The sequence below is a fragment of the Haemaphysalis longicornis genome, unplaced genomic scaffold (genome assembly GCF_048455015.1).
Source record: "Haemaphysalis longicornis isolate Haplotype H1 unplaced genomic scaffold, Haemaphysalis longicornis Haplotype H1 scaffold_402, whole genome shotgun sequence".
NCBI classification, from domain to species: domain Eukaryota; kingdom Metazoa; phylum Arthropoda; class Arachnida; order Ixodida; family Ixodidae; genus Haemaphysalis; species Haemaphysalis longicornis.
Genome location: NW_027526363.1, coordinates 98,486 through 117,351, shown reverse-complemented (window position 1 = coordinate 117,351; position 18,866 = coordinate 98,486). Strand labels below are relative to the sequence as shown.

The 18,866-nt window shown below is 48.9% G+C and overlaps 2 protein-coding genes across 2 annotated transcripts in view; one reads left to right on the top strand and one right to left on the bottom strand.

Annotated features, from left to right (window-relative positions):
- Positions 1–18,866, top strand: part of LOC144137568 (high-affinity choline transporter 1-like) — a 57,634-nt gene that overhangs the window by 26,733 nt on the left and 12,035 nt on the right. The window contains exons 8-9 of the mRNA XM_077669493.1: positions 6,217–6,449; positions 13,250–13,451. Coding sequence (XP_077525619.1) covers positions 6,217–6,449; positions 13,250–13,451 — 435 coding nt within the window. The remainder of the gene's footprint in view (positions 1–6,216; positions 6,450–13,249; positions 13,452–18,866) is intronic.
- Positions 6,473–18,866, bottom strand: part of LOC144137567 (ribonuclease P protein subunit p40-like) — a 66,652-nt gene continuing 54,258 nt past the window's right edge. The window contains exon 8 of the mRNA XM_077669492.1: positions 6,473–6,628. The gene's annotated coding sequence lies outside the window, so the exon portion shown is untranslated. The remainder of the gene's footprint in view (positions 6,629–18,866) is intronic.

Genomic DNA, 18,866 nt, shown 5'->3' with positions numbered 1-18,866 from the left:
CATTCACTACCACCAACTCTCCAAACACTAAACGTTAACGCAACACACCCACCCCCTATGCGACGCATTTGCTCGAGTCCCCCTCGCGGGGAGATGGGCCCAATTTTTTAAATACCTCTTTTCATCTCACGTGCAGTTAAAAGTACATTGCTAAGCGGCTCACCGTTATACTTGCCAGCATCCCTTTCACTTATGTCTGGTAGATTTAAAAATTACGCTTTCATGCGATCTGGGGCAATGTCAGGAAAACCGTTTCTGTTCAATTAAGGTGCTTCAGGTGATGTCCTATCGTTCCGGATATAGAGCGCAAGAATCGGTTGTCTGTCCTTTTAAACCCCATAAAATATTAAATTCTTCACCCTCTCCCGCGCTTGGTAGTTTGTGTGCCGTCGTTAGATGCCTGGAAGCAGTGCTTTCCCTCAATATCACCGTTTGTTTTTAGTGCGGGATCTCAATGACCTCTCTCTTATGATCTGGTGTTATCTCTATCTCTTACGACCTAGAGCTAGAAAAATGCGCTGCTCTTCATTCCAGTCCAGTACTCTTTGAACTGCACGCCTGCGCTGATTTTTATTTGCAGTGTCTTTTGTCAGCGCAAATAAATCGAAGAGCTGTGTAAATACGGGCTTGTTGGTACATAGTTTGGTAACAGCGCTAGGACAAGATACAGAGGAGGCGACACAGTCTCGTGTCGCCTCCTCTGTCTGTAGCGCTGTTATCAAACTAAATCGGAGAGGTTTGTGCTATAGATTGTGACTGAACATGTTAAAAGTTTCCCGCCACGGTGGCTCAGTGGCTAGGGCGTTGTGCTGCTGAGCACGAGGACGCGGGTTCGATTCCCGGCCGGCCGCTTTTCTGATGGAGGCGAAAAGCAAAAACGCCCGTATGTACGAAATTTCGGCGCACGTTAAAGATCCACAAGTGGTCAAAATTAGTCCTGAGCCCTCGACTACGGCACGCCTCATCGCCTGCGTTATGTCAGCGCGTTAGACCCTACAATCAAGCAACATTTTAAGTTAAAAACTAGCTCGTACGTACCGCTTCTTGTTTTGCAGGGAAGCTGTCTATGGCTAGAGTGCGGGACATAAAGGCGACAGCACGGGGAAACGCTGACCGGAAAAACCAGCTTAGAAGAACCAAGCTTACACCAACAAGGGCCCATTCATACTTTGATATTGTTATGTCGGCGCCGTCAGTCACGAGCACCCCTCTTTCATAGGAATCGGTCAAAGGCGAAAGTGAGGTGTGCTTTCACAGGAGAAGTTGTATGTTTATTCTGCATCGATGTGAGCTTGCACATCGCTATTTATATTTCATTGGTACGGCACCTTTACACGCATCAACATTAGACACTGGTTTACACGCGCCGGAGCATTGCCTAAATCCGACTGAAACCACAGGCGCTCGCAAACCGTGTGAACGAAACCGAACGGGTTGTCAGCGAATCGTTTGGTGAAGTCGCGGTCCGCTACAGCGAAAAGAGCATAATTTGCGGGTTGGCAGCAGTCTTGTGGGTGTGCTTGGCGAGCGACGTCCTGCTGGCGGGTAGCTTCGGCAAAGGTGCGACCATACGCCAGACGCTTGCGTTGCGACGAGCTCAGCTTGCGGAACGCCAAAGGTAGAGTTCGTAGCTTGGACCGCGAAAGCGTGAACGCGTTCCGCTTCCAGCTGGCGTCTCTCGTCACACCGAAGCAGTTAGGAGAGCGACATTCGCCAGTCGGCGTCGTTGCCTTTCTGCCTTAATGCAGCAGTTTTCCTACAAGGGGACACAGTGGAGGAATTTTTCCTCCACCGTGCACAGGGCCATCACACCCGCAGAATAGGCGGCGGATAAACACCGCAGCTTACGCTGCTATACGCTGCCCTATCGAGGCGCCAACTATCGGCGCTCATTAGCGTTATGACGCACTACTGCGCTTCCCCTCTCGTAGACGGCAGCACTATCTAAATGGAGAATTTTATAGGGAAGGATGTAAGGCGCGTTTCGTCGAGATATACAGGCTTGATTTCATAGCCGAATTAGCAGAGCGTTTCGCACTTCTCGTTGCGGCCAGGGTGGGCTAGAATCCTAGCGCAGCCGCGTCAATGGAACTTTGCCTGGAGATGTCATTTCCGTGACGGGTATGACGTCGGTGAGGTCTTGCTGTACCGCGGCATAAAACACTTTCGTGTTAAAATACGGTTTATTCTGGCACAAGAAGAGCACGGTGTTTTGCGACTGGGTCGATGCACGGTCCCAAAACGTCTCACCGTCCATTGTCAATCTCCCCGCGGAGTCTTGGGCGGTTTTGGCAAGGGAGGGGTATGCCCTCTCGTCGAGGGGCACTAATTGTCGCTGTGCCGGGAGGCGCAGAACACAGAATTGTGCATGAAACAGGATATGTTGCCCCTGGAAAGGTGTCTTCCCAGAGATGCACTTCCTTTTAGATGTGCAGTTGACTTTTAAGGCAATCGGTGTCAGCCTCGTCAGGTTACAAAGACCAAGCTTACTCCGATAAGGTCCTAAGCCTTCATATGTTAGTATAAGATCACTTACATATCTCTAAAAAACTTTTCCCAGCAATGCATTTGTGTTAAGATGTGAAGCCAACTTTAGGGAAGTTGCGCGGCGAACGAGAATCGGCGATGCTTATCGCGAGCCCGAGAATGCCGCAAAGTGCCTCCGGCGCCCAGGTGCCAACTTCGGTGAGGTCGACGGGGCGTACGCCAGGTTCCCAAGATACTTTCCCAGTTGTCATTTCGGCTCGAGCTGCAGCGTGTGTGACCGTATGTGACTGGATAACCGCCTGACCGCAAACACGGAAGTACGACACACAGGCAGCTTTGCTGGACAACTACCTTCACAGCTATAGAGTCGAATGACCGGTGAATTTTTCTGTATTTCAACCTGGCCGTAGACAGCGTTAAAGCTACTACTAGCATAGGCATACTTTGCTGCAAATGAGGTCTCGTTAGTTCGCTTGCAGTAAACGAAGTGAGCTGTGAGCTATATTCAACGTCTTTTCACGTCTTCATCGTTTCTGTGCTACTTCCCACATACCAGCTGCAACAATGCCAACAACCAACAAGCTATTTTCCAGAACTCCAACATCCACTCCGCTGTTCTCTAGCGTGCCGACATCCATTTTGCTGTCCAAAATCCCATTACAATCATCCGGTACGACGACGGACGATGGATTATATATAATCTACACATTTGAATGTATCGATAGAAACGAAGTTTTGCGTACTCTTCGACGTCGTTTATTGCACCGAACCAGGATGTCGCAGCTCTTTTGGATGCGCAGACAGAGTTTAAGGGGCCATAAAGACAGAATGCAAGTATGGTTCATTAAAAAAAGCTGTTTTTTTTTTCGGGGAAAATGTGATATCAATTTCATGTCAGATTTTAAATAATCTAGACATTAAACAAAACAGATAGCGCAGTGGGCCTCCTTTGTTATCGGTCCATGACCGTCGGCAGACTTACTGCGAGCTATCCAGGACTGGTAAATCGAGGAGGCCCAGTGACGCCCGGCCAGCCACTGTCTGCCGAGTTGTCTATGACGTCACAGAATCCTGGTTTACGTGATTGGCGGCCGCGGACCTAAGCCACCACCAGGAAACATGACTGGGCGATTGTAGCGGGACATCTTTTTCCGTTAGGTCGCATCACTTTAGTGGTAACGTGCGGTTTACACAGGTAATTGTTCTTAGTTGTGGCCTCTATTGCGTCACTGAAGCGCGAAATTTGAAAGTCAGTCAACACTCCTTGCACTTTTTCGATCAAAGAAAAACGTCCTTCCGTGGCTGGAGTAGTGCTAAATAAGTTGCCAAAGGCAGGTGATTTCAAACTGAACCACCGTGCATCAATGTAAAAAGATTTTCAGATTAATAAAAGTGCTCCCAACGGCCCAGTTTGGTTATTTTAGAACTACATCACTTCTGTACAGAAGCAAAAGAGAAACAAGAAATACACTTTAGTTCCACAAGCTCACATTCATACCACACATTAAATTACTAAAAGTAAAATGCCTGAAAACAATGAACATTTTAAAGGTACTATCTCACCAGTCCTGGGGTACGGATACAAAATGTCTGCTAGCACAGTGTTGTTAGGTCAAGAATAGACTACGCCTGCATTGTATACCAGTCTGCAACCAAAACAGCACTCAAAATGTTGGACCCAGTATACAACTTGGGGCTTCGCTTGGCCACAGGGGCATATCGAACAAGTCCTATTCCATCCCTTCATGTCGAATCAAACCAGTGGTCTCTAGGGTACCAGCGCGCCTACACTGCTCTGATGTATGCCGCAAAGATGACTTCTTTGAAGGAACACCCTCTGAATACCATAATGAAAAATAGCACAACTGATCATCTCTTTGAAAACCGACCATCCATAGCTCCACCTTTCCCGCTGGCAGTTTCACACCTCGTCAGCGAGTTCCAAGTTCCTCTCACTGATGTCTACTGTACCTCAGTTTATGATTTGGTCGCTCCGTGGGACGCTTTCCCAATTCACTGTGACATGTCCTTTAGAGAAATACATAAGAAAAATGTACCAAACTTTGTCATCACTCAGCATTTTTTGTTCCTCCAAGTCAAATACAAGGCAGCTGAATTTTACACAGATGCCTCAAAAACTACCACAGCCGTATCCTGTGCTGCAAATGGCCCCCTACTTAATGTGTCCAAAACAATGAACACGAACACAAGTATATTCACTGCAGAGGCGTACGGTATACTACTGGCTTTAAACCACATTCTTCAAAACAAAATTAAGAACTCAGTTATATACACGGACTCTCTGAGTGTCGTCTCAAATCTTTCATCTCGGAAGGTCAGTAGAAACCCCACTTTTAATTGTGTTTTAAGAGCTCTCTACTCGGCTTATGGCCTGAAACTCGTTGTCACAGTCTGCTGGGTTCCTGGCCACTGCGGCATTGCTGGAAATGAAGCTGCTGACCGTAGTGCTGCAGCTGCCGCCCTTCGAAGCAGCATAGACGTAAACGAGGTCCCATATCAAGATCTGAAACCTTTTGTAAGAAGGAAGCTGCGGGACCACTGGCAGCAGCAATGGGACAGAGAAGTAGAGAATAAACTACATATCGTTAAACCCAAAATAGAAAAAGCCTCCTGCTGAAAAACATGACAGATTTGTAGAGGTAACATTATGCAGATTAAGAACTGGCCACACACACATCACACACTCATACCTTTTAACAGACACAAACAAGCCACAGTGCCATCGATGTGGGGGTCAGCTTTCTGTCCTTCATATGCTTATTGAGTGTGACATGTGCATCATTGAAAGGAAACGTCATTTTAATGAAGCTTACACATATAACGTTCCCCTGCACCCTTCATTATTTTTATCAGACCATCCAATGTTCCCATACAAAAAAGTTTTTAGTTACCTAGCAGATGTACTTTTTAAAATACATATCATATAGACCATAACCTCACCTGTTTTCATTGTGTGTTTTAAAACGGTGGTGGAACCTGAGACTTTACACCTTAGGTGCTTGCACTCACTGTTTTAATATGACCCTATACACCATTTATCTTAGTATACTCACTATGCTTTAATTATGGCCCTATACACCAACCCCCTGAGTAAAGGTTTTTAAACTAGTGCCTCCTTTACAAATCTTTCTCATCTCTTTCATCATTGTCATGGCGCTCTTTGCCTTTGTCGGCCTTGCGCCATTAAACCCAAAACCATCATAATCAAATACACTTTAGTTCAACCAGTTTTCCCTACATGGTGCTAGCTGTCTAGCAGACGAGAGCTTTATTTTCTTTATTGCAGTACAAAAGAGAAATATTTTTAAAACAAACCAACTAGGCCCTCATGAACACTGTCATGGATCTGCAACACCTTTTTGTGTGGTTGCACGATGGTTGATAAGCCCGTGGGTGATGAAATAGTAAGTCACATGGGAGCGTGATCAGGGGCGGTATTCTCGTAACTGTCCCTTTTGAAAACGTCCCTTTTGCGTCCCTTTTATCGTGACGTACTTCCGGTCTAGAAGTGGACGTTTGGCAGCATGGAGGAAGGTTGGCAGTAGGTTTACCGCGCTTGCGTTACGTCACTTCCGGTTGTTTGCTTTTAGCCAATCAGGGCTCGCCAAAAGGGACACTTTTGAAAGGGACGCAAAAGGGACAAAACTCGAGAATACCGTCCCAGGTGTCTTTCTTAAGTAATCGTTCTTATCTCAAGGTGACCGCCTCACTGTGACGATGCAGACTTCACAATAGCTGGCTACCGGGGTCCCTACCGACTGCCGGCCAATGATATGCCGGCGGTATTGCCGCACGCCATACGCTACCTCACGCCAACCATCGTATCCATCCTGGGCCTGGGCGCCATCACGGCGGCCGTCATGTCCTCTGCGGACTCGTCGGTGCTGAGCGCATCGTCGCTCATAACCAAGAACGTCTACTACGCCCTCCTCAGGCCGCAGGTGAGCTCGACCATAGTGCGCTACTTGTTCTCTGTGCCTCCTCTATGTGCCCCGATTTGCGCAGATGCCGCTGCCAAATAGAAATTGGTGAAAGTGTCGTGCGCTTCTGACGGCGGCTGTCCAGTCAACCGGAGGGGGTATCTTGCCAGGCCCATATTCACAATCAACGTTGGGTAGCCCTGTGAAGACAGAATACAAGTTGGGGTTACTTCAAATAGTGCTTTGTCCCGATAACAATGGCATCGATATTATTGCAATCTTCAAACAAATAACGGAGATATTAAAGAAAACGTTCGAAGCACTGGCGACCCCCCGGCCACTTCCCGGCAACTTCTTTATGACGTCAGAGAAGCTTGTTTGGTCGACTGGCGGCCGCCGAACGAACCCATCGCTAAGAACATGACTGGGTGATTGTAGGGGGCCTCCTGATTTGTTTGATCGTATCATGTGAATGCTGAATTGCATTGCACACACTAATAACTGTGTTGTTAGTGCTGGCCCCTATGACGTCACTCCTGCCCATATCACGTCATTGTAGCGCGAATTTTGAAATTTTCCCAGTACTTCTTTTGCTTTGGGGGTTAAAAAAACGTCTTTCGTGGCTGTAATGGAGCTGAGTGAGGTACTCAACACTAGTTCCTTCAAATTAAACAAAGTTGAGGTTTGTCTCCGTGGTCCTTTTAACGTTGAGCCTAGTCACAGTGATATGCAACATCAAACCCATTGCAAAGCGGTCGTCCCATGGTCTCTTGGAATGAGGGACCACTCCCACATCACCAGGTTCAAAGTAGTTTTTACAACAACAAGCGGCGTGTACCAGTTGTCGAGTTTTTAAATGCAGAGCATTTTAGTAACTCACGATGTCACCCGCGTTGGCGTCCGTAGTCCGCATCCTACACTATATAAAGAAATAATACCTTCCGGCGCCAGGTTTCGATCCCACGACTCTGCGGGCGGAACGCAAGGTACACGGCACTTTACCGACTGCTCCACGGAGCCGACACAGAATTGAAGGTTACGCACGCGCCTTACATCCTTGACTCATTCAACCGTCGGCCACAGGTGCGCCCTCTCCCCCGCGTCCTCCTCGCCTTCTCTCCGCTCGCAACACCCTCTCTCGCCGCGTTCGGTTCGCGTTCATGTGGTGGCGCGATTTCGGCGCTATAACACTCTCTCGCGAAGGGCATTGGATTGGATTCGATTGGATTGGATTTGATTGGATTGGATTTGGATTGGGTTGGATTAAAGTGGATTGTGTTGGATTGTGTTGCGGCATAGACGCGCCACGTTGCGTCGTAGCCTCTCCACGTTGCGTAATAGCCGCGGCAGGGGGTTCACGGCACGTTTCACCATCCACTTCATCGACAATGTCTACGCTGGAAGACAACAATTACAACAACAACAACCAATACGTAATCCATAAGACTTGCAGGCACGCCCCCCGCGGAAATGCTCTGCATTTGATCGTGCCCCTCGCGAGGGGGATGTTTTGATTTTTTCGTTCGCTTTTCCAGCCTTGAGCGGGGTGCGGGATTCATGGTGTCAACAAAGCTTGCCCGTAGCAGACGACAGTCTGAGCAGCGCAATACCTCTGAGGAGCGCAGCATCATGGGAGGGAAGGCTTGCGCGTCGTCAACAGCGGAGAGTAAGTTGAAAGGAGGAGGAAACGCGGCGCGACGATAATGCGCGTTTTTTTATTTACGATTTCTCAGCTAATACTCATCGCTTTAACAAAATTCTTGCGGGAGGAGATTGCTAATACATTGCTTTTTTCAAGCTGAAAGCCACACGCTATTTGGAGACATGGCGCCAAAGTGAAGTCGGGGAAGCGTGATGGACTCGGATTCTTAAAACCACGCGCGTTCGATTCCCATCTAGTCGAGAATCGCCCTTTCATTATTTTGCAACTTAACACCTAGCCTCGGCCACAAAATACGGCAGCGAGATCCAGACACCTTCGCGGCACAGGCCTGCATCCTGGGGAGACCCCCTGATCTCCAACGATGGCTGTGGGGGCCCCACCACCGCTGTCTTCTGGATTTCCTCCGGGAAACGGGTGCCAACTTGTACCTTTAAGACTTAATGCCAAAGAGCATACTATCGCAAAAAAAAAAAAGCACACTCTCAGTGTTCCACAGTAGAAGACTGCCCTTGCCCTTACCGGCCCTTGTTTGTGAGAAACCTACCACGCACTCGTGAGCCGCTACAAATGTAATGGGGGCGATTTCGGGACCTGAACCGAGACGGGCCAAACTTAGAGATTAAGAAATACAATAAACAACTGTCCCTCTTGCGTTGGACGGAATACCGTGATCGCTTCAATAAAGACACCTCTACTAAAAGCTGTGGAACACATTTCAATTCCTAAACAGCAAAAAAGGCTGCTGACTTTGTTGCCAAAATTGCTCCAAGCAGTGGGTGTTGTATAGAAATAACTGAACAAGACGCGGCTTACTTCTTCCCCAACGCGAGCCTTACGGCTCCACCTCCCCACCCCCCATAACTGTTACTAAGACAACGAAGAATCCCCGTTCACAATGACGGAAATGGAGACTGCCCTCCACCAGGTTAACAAGCGCAGCGCTCTTGGCAAAGACGGTATCACGTGGACTATGCTTCAAAACCAAAAATAACAAAACATACAACTCCTCCTCCGGCTGCTCAACGATGTTTGGAAATCTGGCTCCATCCCTGCCTCCATGAAACACTCGGTTATATAATCGATCCCCAAACAAGGGAAACCAACCAACCACGTCCGCAACCTCCCACTAGTGGTTCTAACCCTTACCGCAGGTAGACTTTTTGAAAAGATGGCTGCCAATCGCTTCATTTGAAAAACCCCTAAGCTGGTTTCCGCACCAACATGGGGACTCAAGGAAGTCTGTGGCTTCTCAGACGGCTCATCAGCTCAGCTCGATTATTCCCGCCGTCAGACCAACCACACATTTTGGTGGCAATTGATCTGAAGGCTTTCGACATGGTGTGTCACGAAACCATGCTGGCAGAAATCAGGAACCACTATACGGGCAAGCGGATGTACAATTACGTTACCGGCCTCCTTGAAAATGGAACCTTGGAGATCCAAACGGCTGCACCACAAGGCTTCATAATATCCCCTCTCCTCTTCAATTCGATCATGACGTCCACAAATCCTGCGGCGCGTGCCTCAGCGTCTATGCGAATGATATCACGCTGTGGTCTAGCGAGACGACTGTCCTTCACCACCGAGGAAGCGTGCCTAGACCTTCAAGCAGCCCTTTTTGCCCTGGAGAACGCCATCCAGGCAGCAGGAATGCATCCATCTCCGGAAATGTCCAATCTACTGCTTTTAGCTGGCAAAGAACACGGCAGACAAAAAGTTCATCTTTACCATGAAAATCAAGAGATTCCTAATCCTCGCAAGGTTGGATCCGCCATCTCCGCGTTCCTATCTGCCGCAAGGGCAACGCCACAGAATGACTCAAGCCGGCCTGACAGGGCTGGGATGCCACAGCCCACTTTATTCACAGAATCGGTACGAAATTCGGTGATGCAGGCACCGCTCTCATCCGGAACGTCGGTAGGGCCATTCTTCCCGGCTAACATATGGCGCGACTTGCTTCAACCTGACTCAAACCCAACTAAACAAATGCCTTCTAGAGGTGTGAAAGAAACTTTGATGACACCGTGCAAATTTGCCGGGTGCGCCAGTCTAGTAAAAATTACCTAAATCACGTGCACCGTGTTCCGGGCGGCCGCGCGAAGGAATTCAGGCGATTTTAATACAGTCTTCACTCACCCACTCACTCACTTTCGTCTTCCTCCCTTACCCCGCACAAGGCGTTCGACCTCTCCCTTCTACATAAATTCATTAATTCATTCAATTACACTAAGCACTCGCTATTTGTTATAACCAGTACTTCATTAAATGTAGACATTACTTGTTCTCCGCGCAATTTAGCGGGCACAATACAGAAATCGGAATAAACAAGAATAGGGAAATTTCGTAGTAAAGAGGTCTTGCAGCTGTTTATTGTCTTCGCGTGGTTTGCCATTCAAGAAGCCGTTTCTCTGCAGCTGTCACCGGATGTGGCTGTACTACTGAACTAGCCATTTAATGTGTTCGTTATATTGCTGTGCCAAGCAACGAAGATCACAAGGCAAACGAACACACGACACAGCACCTATTGTGCGTGTGTGTGGTTTCACGCAGCAGTGGAATGAACCAGTACCAACTAGCTCAGCTCGCTGTTACTCCTAAATTTAATACTTCCGCATTTTTAGAGGACATTTAGAGGTTCAGAGGGTTCTACAATACTGTTAAGTGGCGGCATTTGAGATGTGCAAACGCAGAAAAGTTTCAGCCACGCCCCCCGCCGGTCTTCTTCAGCCGCTCGATATACCTATTGAACCTTTCTTTTCACTTGGTTTAGATCCGTTCGCGGTCCCTTTCCCTATAGTCGAAGAAAGGCAATGAGTGGATTGCAGTGGCCACTGATTATGCGACACGATACGCAATCACGTGGACCCTTCTAACCAGCTGCGCTACCGATTCCGCTGATTTCCTCCTGCATGAAGTCATCGTAAATAACGGTGCTCCTCGCCAGTTACTAGGCAGTTTTAGCATATCGTTACCATGTTTACGTTACCGTTTACCGTGTTTGCGGGAGTACACTGCTCAGCGCGAGAGTTACCGCGAACGGTAACTTACCGGCACAGGCTTCACCGTCGCCAGCGCTTCCGGTAACACGGTAAACGGTAACGCAAACACGGTAGCAATATGCTAAAACTGCCTACTGTCAGACCGCGGATGATGCTTCCTTTCCCGAGTAGTCGAGGTCATCCTCCACTCCTGCGCAACCGATCACAAACGTCTACCTCCTACCACACTCAAAACCAACGGCCTCACAGAGCGCCCTAACCGGACTTGTAACATTCTTTCTCTGTACGTTTCTGACGACCACAGTGATTGGGACGTTGCTTTGCATGACATTTGCGTACAACTCGTCTCGCCATGATACTGCTGGACACCCTCTCTTTTACCCCATTTTCGGCCGAGAGCCGACGTTGCCGCTGGACACCTTACTCCAACAACCCGCGCCACCTTCCGTATACATGTATCCAAGATACCATCGCCCGCGCTGACTTTGTACGCCACATAGCTCGCGTAGGCTCACTTCGCCCCAGCGCTCTCAAAAGGACCGCTACGACTGCCGCTACAGCACCCGCCACTTTGCACCTGGATGCATTGTGCTGCTCTGGTGTCCTGCACGCCGCGTGGAGTGTTCTAGAAAGCTCCTAGCCCGATACTACGGCCCCTACCGTGTCCTATGCTAAGTGACTGGATGTTCCGCTCTCCGCAAACAGACGTCGTCCACGTCGCGCGTCTTAAGCCATACCGTTCGCAACCTACAGCTTTACCTTGACATTCGCCGAGACGGCGCTCCTACCAACGGGGGTTGTGTTACGGGCATTACACGCCCCGCAAACCGGACGCTACATGTGCTGTGCTGCACAGGAATCATCAAGGAGGGCAGATGAAGACGTTGACGGTGACGCGCGTGCAGTTCGTTCCCTCGCTTGCGCGGCGCTCTTTTCCACCGTGCGTTCTGTAAATACACCTTTGTAAATATCGCTCTACACCGTATCAATATGTAGCAAAAGATAAGGCACGCCTATGTTGGATCGAGGTGTTTGTCGATAGTCGCAGAACCGGTCTTGCCCCTTCTGCGCACGCGCTGTGGTGCCGCTCGACTACCGGGTCCGTACCGAGACCGGTTTTCCGCTCTGCTATACGTCTAGGAGCGTGAAGGAGCAATGGCCTCGCCCATGGGGTTGAGGCGGGGGCTATAGGGGGAGGACCTACAGCGACTACTAGAACGAGCTATGGCTTTGCATGCTTCGTGTCATCGCCATCATACGACAACTAGATGGGAAAAACGTTTATTATAGAATAAAAGAAGAAGGGGAAATGGGGAAAGGGAGCAAAAAACGAGAGCTCATGGGCGGAATCCGAGGTCCTAGCCTCCAAAATGAAACGGCTCCTGCCTTCGCCCTCTGGTTCAGTGCACGAGCGCTGATCTTGAAGGGACGAGCTCTCCAGGTCCGCCTCCCATGTCTCTGTAGTCGTTTTGTGTGTATCGTTAGTGCTATATCCCAGGGCAAGTCTAGGATGCGTGAAATAAAGTGGGTTCTTCTATGCACTGCTGACGATTTTTATTCGCGGTTGGATGCTTTCGCAATACAAGTGCTGCCCACTGCGATTTATAAGTAAAAGTCGTAGTCTGAATTTTCCTAAGCGCTGTGGCTTCACTGGTGGTCAAGCCCCTGTGAGGCTCGGGGAAAGAACGTCGCTTTAAGCGTAGGCTGAGGAGACGGTCTCCAAAGTTTGTGGTGAGGGGAACGTGGTAGTCGTGGTCATATGCAGCGCGGTGTGTGAAATAGAGCGCTGCCCGGTCGGCTGCCTCGTTTCCCTCCAGGCCCTCGTGCCCTGGGGTCCAAGTAATGTTACGCGTCTTTTTCACGGATGTCGTCTTCAGGCTGACTGCCAGGCGGGGCAGCTGCCACTGATGGCACACAGTCGCGCGTTAGCTCTGCCTCTCGTTGGTGCAGGGCCTCCTCGATTATCACTCCGGACCGTTCGCGGACTGCCCGGTACGCGATCCGGCGCTCGATTTTTTCACGTATTCCTACGGTACCTCCAGTCCAACGGCAGTCCTCGGACTGCCCGAGGACTGCTAAATCGAAGATTTCCATGGTCATTGAGCCCACGGGCGAACTGTATGAGGTGTGCTCTGCTCTCCCGTGCACTTGGTACGCAGGCGAGCCCCGCGGAGATGACCGTGGTTGTTCGCGCCACCGTCGGCCTGGTGGGAGTGGCGGCGACCGTCATGGCGCTCAGCGTCCAGTCCGTGTACGCGCTGTGGTACCTGTGCGCAGACGTCGTGTACGTGATGCTGTTCCCGCAGTTGCTGTGCCTCTTCTACCTGGACCAGCTGACCAACACCTACGGACTCATCTGCGGTGAGCTGTCGTTCCCTGCTTACTACATACGCCACGGCATCGGTGCAAGGCTCAGAACACACCCCGAACAACATTTGAACGGGCCCATGAAGACAAATGAAGCTTTGTTCAGTTTGAAAGAACTAGACCTTGGTAACCTGAGAAGCTCCATGTCAGCCACTAAAGTCGTTTTCAACAGCACAGCAGTTTGAGCTTGAACTTGTTCCGTTGGCGTTAGCAAAAAATGCCGAGAAAAAACTCCCTCGACGCGAGGTCCAGGGATGATATTCGTGCAGTGGCTTTTTCAAAAAAAAAAAAAATGGGCGCACGTGACCGTGCACCTCGTGAGGAGCGCCCGGCGTCGCCCAGGCTTGCGCGTCGGTCTGCGCCACCGGAGGAGCTCCCGCCTTCGTCGTCGTCGTCTTCGGCGCAGCGGATCCGTGGCGCGCCGGTCGCCGGATACCGCTGCGTTGCCCACGTGAGGTTTTTGGCCGGTTGAGCTTGGGAATTCCAGAGCGGGCCCGTTGAGACAGGAAAGCCCTGGATGGGTCGGAGGGAGGCGACGTAAGCTGGCTTGACTCGGTCGGCGGCGGTGACGTTTTGGCGGTCGTTAATGTCAAGGGTGACAGTTTTGGGTTTCCGGTCGCCGTACGAGGAACGTGCACAGACTTGTTCTTTCTGCTCCCTCTCGCATGGGATCCGCTGTCAGGGCGGGGAGAAGCTAGGTCGACCCCAGCTCGGCTGTTTCTCCAGCCTAGCAGCACTAGAGCAACCTGCGGCAATTTTTTAGCCGAAAAACGCAATAAATATGAGGGTGTCGAACCGGAACTGAACGGGAACCGAAACGGTATTTTTGCCGAAACATAACCCGAACGCGAACCGTTATTTTTTTATCACGCTGAACCAGAACCGGAACTGAACCAAAAAAAAAAAAAAAGAAATAACAGTTATCGGTTGCAGACAAAACGCTTCGACCATCCGTTGATAACGGGCGGTCAATGTCATTTGGAACTTTTCTCTTTCATGCACCATCACTTTCGCATTCGCTCGCGCAATTTTTTCCTACAGATCAGTCAGACCACTCTCTTTGGGGTAGCAATATTGGGAAAACATTGAGCACCAGTGTTGAAATGGCACGTTGTTGCTATTCGCGCAAGCAGGGGGCAAGGCTGGGAAAAAGATTATTGGCGTGATGAGAGAGACAAAGCTTTTTTTATTGAGCTAAGTTTAGGTAGGCTGGTTCCTCATTTCAGGTAACCATGTGCCGTCTCGGCTCGACTGGCCCTCTCGACCAGTAGAAGTTGATCTTGAGGGAGGGAGCTGGACAGCAGTATTTCCCACTGCTCAGTGGCAGGGGAAGAAATTTTACAGTGTGCAGCCTGAAGTGGCGCAGACCGGAGATGCCGAGCGGAACGCGTTCCGCTCCCCGCTAGCAGACGACGATCGCTTTCCTAGCGCAACTCGCAACCGCAGCGCCGCGGTGGCGAGAGTCGCGGCCGGCCGCCTTCTCTCCACGGCCGCGGCGGGGAGATACGGAACTGAAACTAAAGCGTGGCAAACTGTTCGCATGGCGACGCAGTGAAATATCCCCCTCGCGAGGGGCACGATCAAATGCAGAGCATTTCCGGGGGCGCATGACGTTAAGTAGTTTGCGTTACGTTAATGTTGTTGCACTTGTGGCAACTGCTGACGAGAGAGCGCTCGTCAGCAGTAAAATTGGAAGCCTCGGCGCACGTTGAGTCCGAGAGAGGGGAGAGAGTGTCCTTGAAACGTGCCTGGGCGCGCTATCGAATGTTGATCGCGCCGATAGCGAAACGTCTGAGCCGGGCATGTCGAGGCGAGCGATGCGGACAACTACGGACGCCAAGAAGGGTGACATCGTGAGTTAAAGAAATGCTCTGCATTTAAAATGTTGCGCTCTCGGTGCAGCCTGACAGACGGTTGAACCAATTGCCCTTCCCTCGCTAAGACTAGCAGAGTCAACTGGTGCACGGCGACCGCTCAAACCCTAAATGTGCTTACCTGTAGCACCTCAAAAGTTCTGAAATTTCGGCAGGCAATTGGAACATAATCATAAGAATGTAGATAGGTAGACGGACAGGACACAGGAAGAACGAAGCTCCCACCATGTGCTGACTATAGAAACCGTATTAACACGAAAGTGTTTTATTCCCGGATACACGAAGATTTCGCTGATGTCATATCCGTCACGGAAGTGACGCCAGTACAACAAAGCAAACGGCCTGTAAAGGGTGCACCCTTGCACACAGGCTGTTCTTGCGGCGAAGCAACCTTTCATACTAAAGAGTACGTTATACTTAGGGTTGTTCGTTTTCTGGTTTTATATTTTAACACGAAAGTGTTGCATTCCGCGACACCCCAAGATTTCACTGACGTCATATCCGTCACGGAAATGACGCCGGTAAACCTTTGCCGAAGCGACCCGCCAGCAGGACGTCGCTCTCCAAGCACACCCACAAGACAGCCGCCGACCCGCAAATTATGATCAGCTGCAGATTTCGCTGCACATTTCACTCTTGTGTTTTACTTATTCCTAGAATGGAGGAATCAACCACAGTTTTTTATTGGCTTGGCGCATCTGCTTTATGCAAGCGAGGCGAACCCCATGCAAAAAAGAGGGGAAAAGAAGGCGAAAGGGGGCCGCAGAAATAAGCTTTAAAACATACAACAGGGAGACAACAGAAGACACGTGGTAATGGTAAATTTCGAGAATTGAGAAATGCGCCCAGCGTTGGGCACAACACGTTCGATTTGGATATGTATCCAGCAGAGGAAAGGCTGTTCGAGATGTTAGAGATTTATCCAGCAGAGGAAAGACGTCCGATAGAGTCGGTGGGCTTGTCGCAAAAACCAAATATTTTAGCGCTAATTTTGGAATTATGCATTTTAATCTGAGCATATATAAATCGCATGCAAATTTGCAAATACTATTTAATCGCGAGGTAGTTATTATGTTTAATAAGTCGTAGAATTTTATTAAATACTGAACAAATATTCCCGCCATCTCAACACCGTTCAAGAAGGGTGTTCATTATTTCAACACCCTTTTTCTCACAAGGGTGTAAAGCTGCAAATTAGGGTGTTGGAAACTAAGAAAAGGGGTGTAAAAAAGGGCGTAAGAAAAGACCGCCAACTCACGAAAAGGTTGTAAGAGACCTCGGATTTGGAGGTATTTTGTACCTGTTTACACGGGTGGATTGAATATCTTCTACAAGCGGGGGGATGTTTTGTACCTCACGATGTTTAAGTGAATATGAATTGGCCTTACACACTAACTTTTTTACACCCTTTTTGGTCGAAAAGGGTGTAAAAACCTTGTCCCGTGGCTAACACCCTTAAAAGGTGTTTTGGCAAAAAAGGTGTACAGATGAAAAAGGGTGTTGAGCTCAACACCCATAAAAAATGGTGTTGAGGATGCTCAACACACTAAAAAAGGGTGTTGAGCATCACACCTTTTTTAAAGGTGATGGCATGCGCAGTGGCAATGTGAATCTGCGGAGCACGCCGCATTCAACACAAACAGTCAATACGCACAAGTTACAGTTGGAACACAAATGAATTGAGCAAGAAAACCAACGGGATGCATGCGGTACAAGGAGTGCTAACTTACTTAATAATACAGGTGCTGTTCTTGCTTTTATATCCAGCAGTGGAAAGCCCCCGATCGAGTCGGTGGGCTTGTCGCAAAAAACAGATATTTTAGCGCTAATTTTGGCAGTATGGATTTTACTATAAGAATATACAAATCAACACGCCGATTTGCAAAAACTTTTTAATTATGAGGTAGCTTTTGTGCGTTATAACTTATAGAATTTTATTAAATACCAAACAAATTTTCCCCGCCACCTCAACACCCTTCAAAAAGGGTGTTCATTATTTCAACATCCTTTTCCCCAGAAGGGTGTAAAGCTACAACTTAGGGTGTTCGAAACAGAGAAAAAGGGCGTAAAGAAAAAGGGTGCAAGAAAAGACCACCAACTAAGAAAAAAGGTGAAGAGACCTCTAACTTTGAGGCATTTTTTACCTGTGTACACGGGTGGACTGAACATTTTCTAAAAGCGAGGGGTGCTATGTAAATGACGAGGTTTAAAGCAATATGAATTGGCGTAATTTTCTTACCAGTGAAGCTCTCTATGCTTGAGCTAGTTTCGGTGGCGTTTGCAAAAAAATACAAAGAAAAAGAACTGCGGCACCTGCAAAGGGTGCACCACCGCAGATAGGGTATTGTAACCGTGAAGTCGGCTTTCGAGAGTGTGAGCACAAGGGGCGTATGCCTGTATACGTGCACCTCTTACTGTACCATTTCAAAGTTACTAGTTTTTTTGTGTTCTACAAGGCAAAAAATTGGCGCAGCTTGCAATAGTGGCGCAAGGCTGGAGAAGCAGCATAGCTGGGGGCCGACCTAGCTTGTTTCCCCCTTGGACCCTTAGCAGTGAGGGCGGGGAGGGGGCACCCTGAACAGACTTGTAAAATCCGGTTAAACTTGCCCTCACCCCCCGGCGGTCATCCCAGCTTAGCAAGAACATTGCAAAGCTTAGCAGGTTTAACAAACACAAATTAGCAACAGCAGAATAAACTAGGTCGACCCCCAGCTCCGCTGTTCTTTTTTTACAACTGAACACCTATTTCACACCGTTTCAACTCCCTACAGAAAGACAAGCGTGCTGCAGTCGGTAAACACCCTTTTCGCCACACAACTAGTTTTTTTTTAATTTCGAAGGTTCAAATTGGCGTTTCATGTGCGAAAGCTAAACTTGGGGCATGAGGTACACCGCATATGGAAACGAGCGATCATTGCACACGAGCAATTATTTCCTTTGCGTTTGGAAATTCCTTGCGAGTAGAGGAGTATATGAGGGGATGTCTTGTTCTTTACAGTGCTATTATGCATCCAAATATGGCCTTATTCAATGAACAACTGAACACCTTTTCCACACCCTTTCAACACCCTAAGAAAAACCAAAGGTGTTGAAGTTGATTAACACCCTTTTTTCACACTAAAAGGGTGTAGAGCTACGAAAATGGTGTTGAGATTCAAGAAAAAGGGTGTAAAGGCCACCCAACACCCTTTTCCCACTTATGCTACACCCTTTTTGGCTAAAAGTGTGTAAAAAAGTTTAGTGTGTATTACCAGTGAAGCTGTTCAAGCTTGAGCTAGTTTCGGTGGCTTTAGCAAAAAATACCAATAAAAACTGCGCGGCCTGTTAAGGGGGCACCCCCGCAGATAGGGTATTATAACAGTAAAGCCTGCTTTCAAGCCTGTTCGGGTGAGCACAAGGGGCGCATGCGTACACGCGCACCTGTTATTATACGTACCGTTTTAAGGGTGCAAGTATTTTTGCGATTCCAAAACGCAAAAAAGTTTGGCGCAGCTTGCACCGGTGGTGCAAGGATGGAGAAACAGCAGAGCTATGA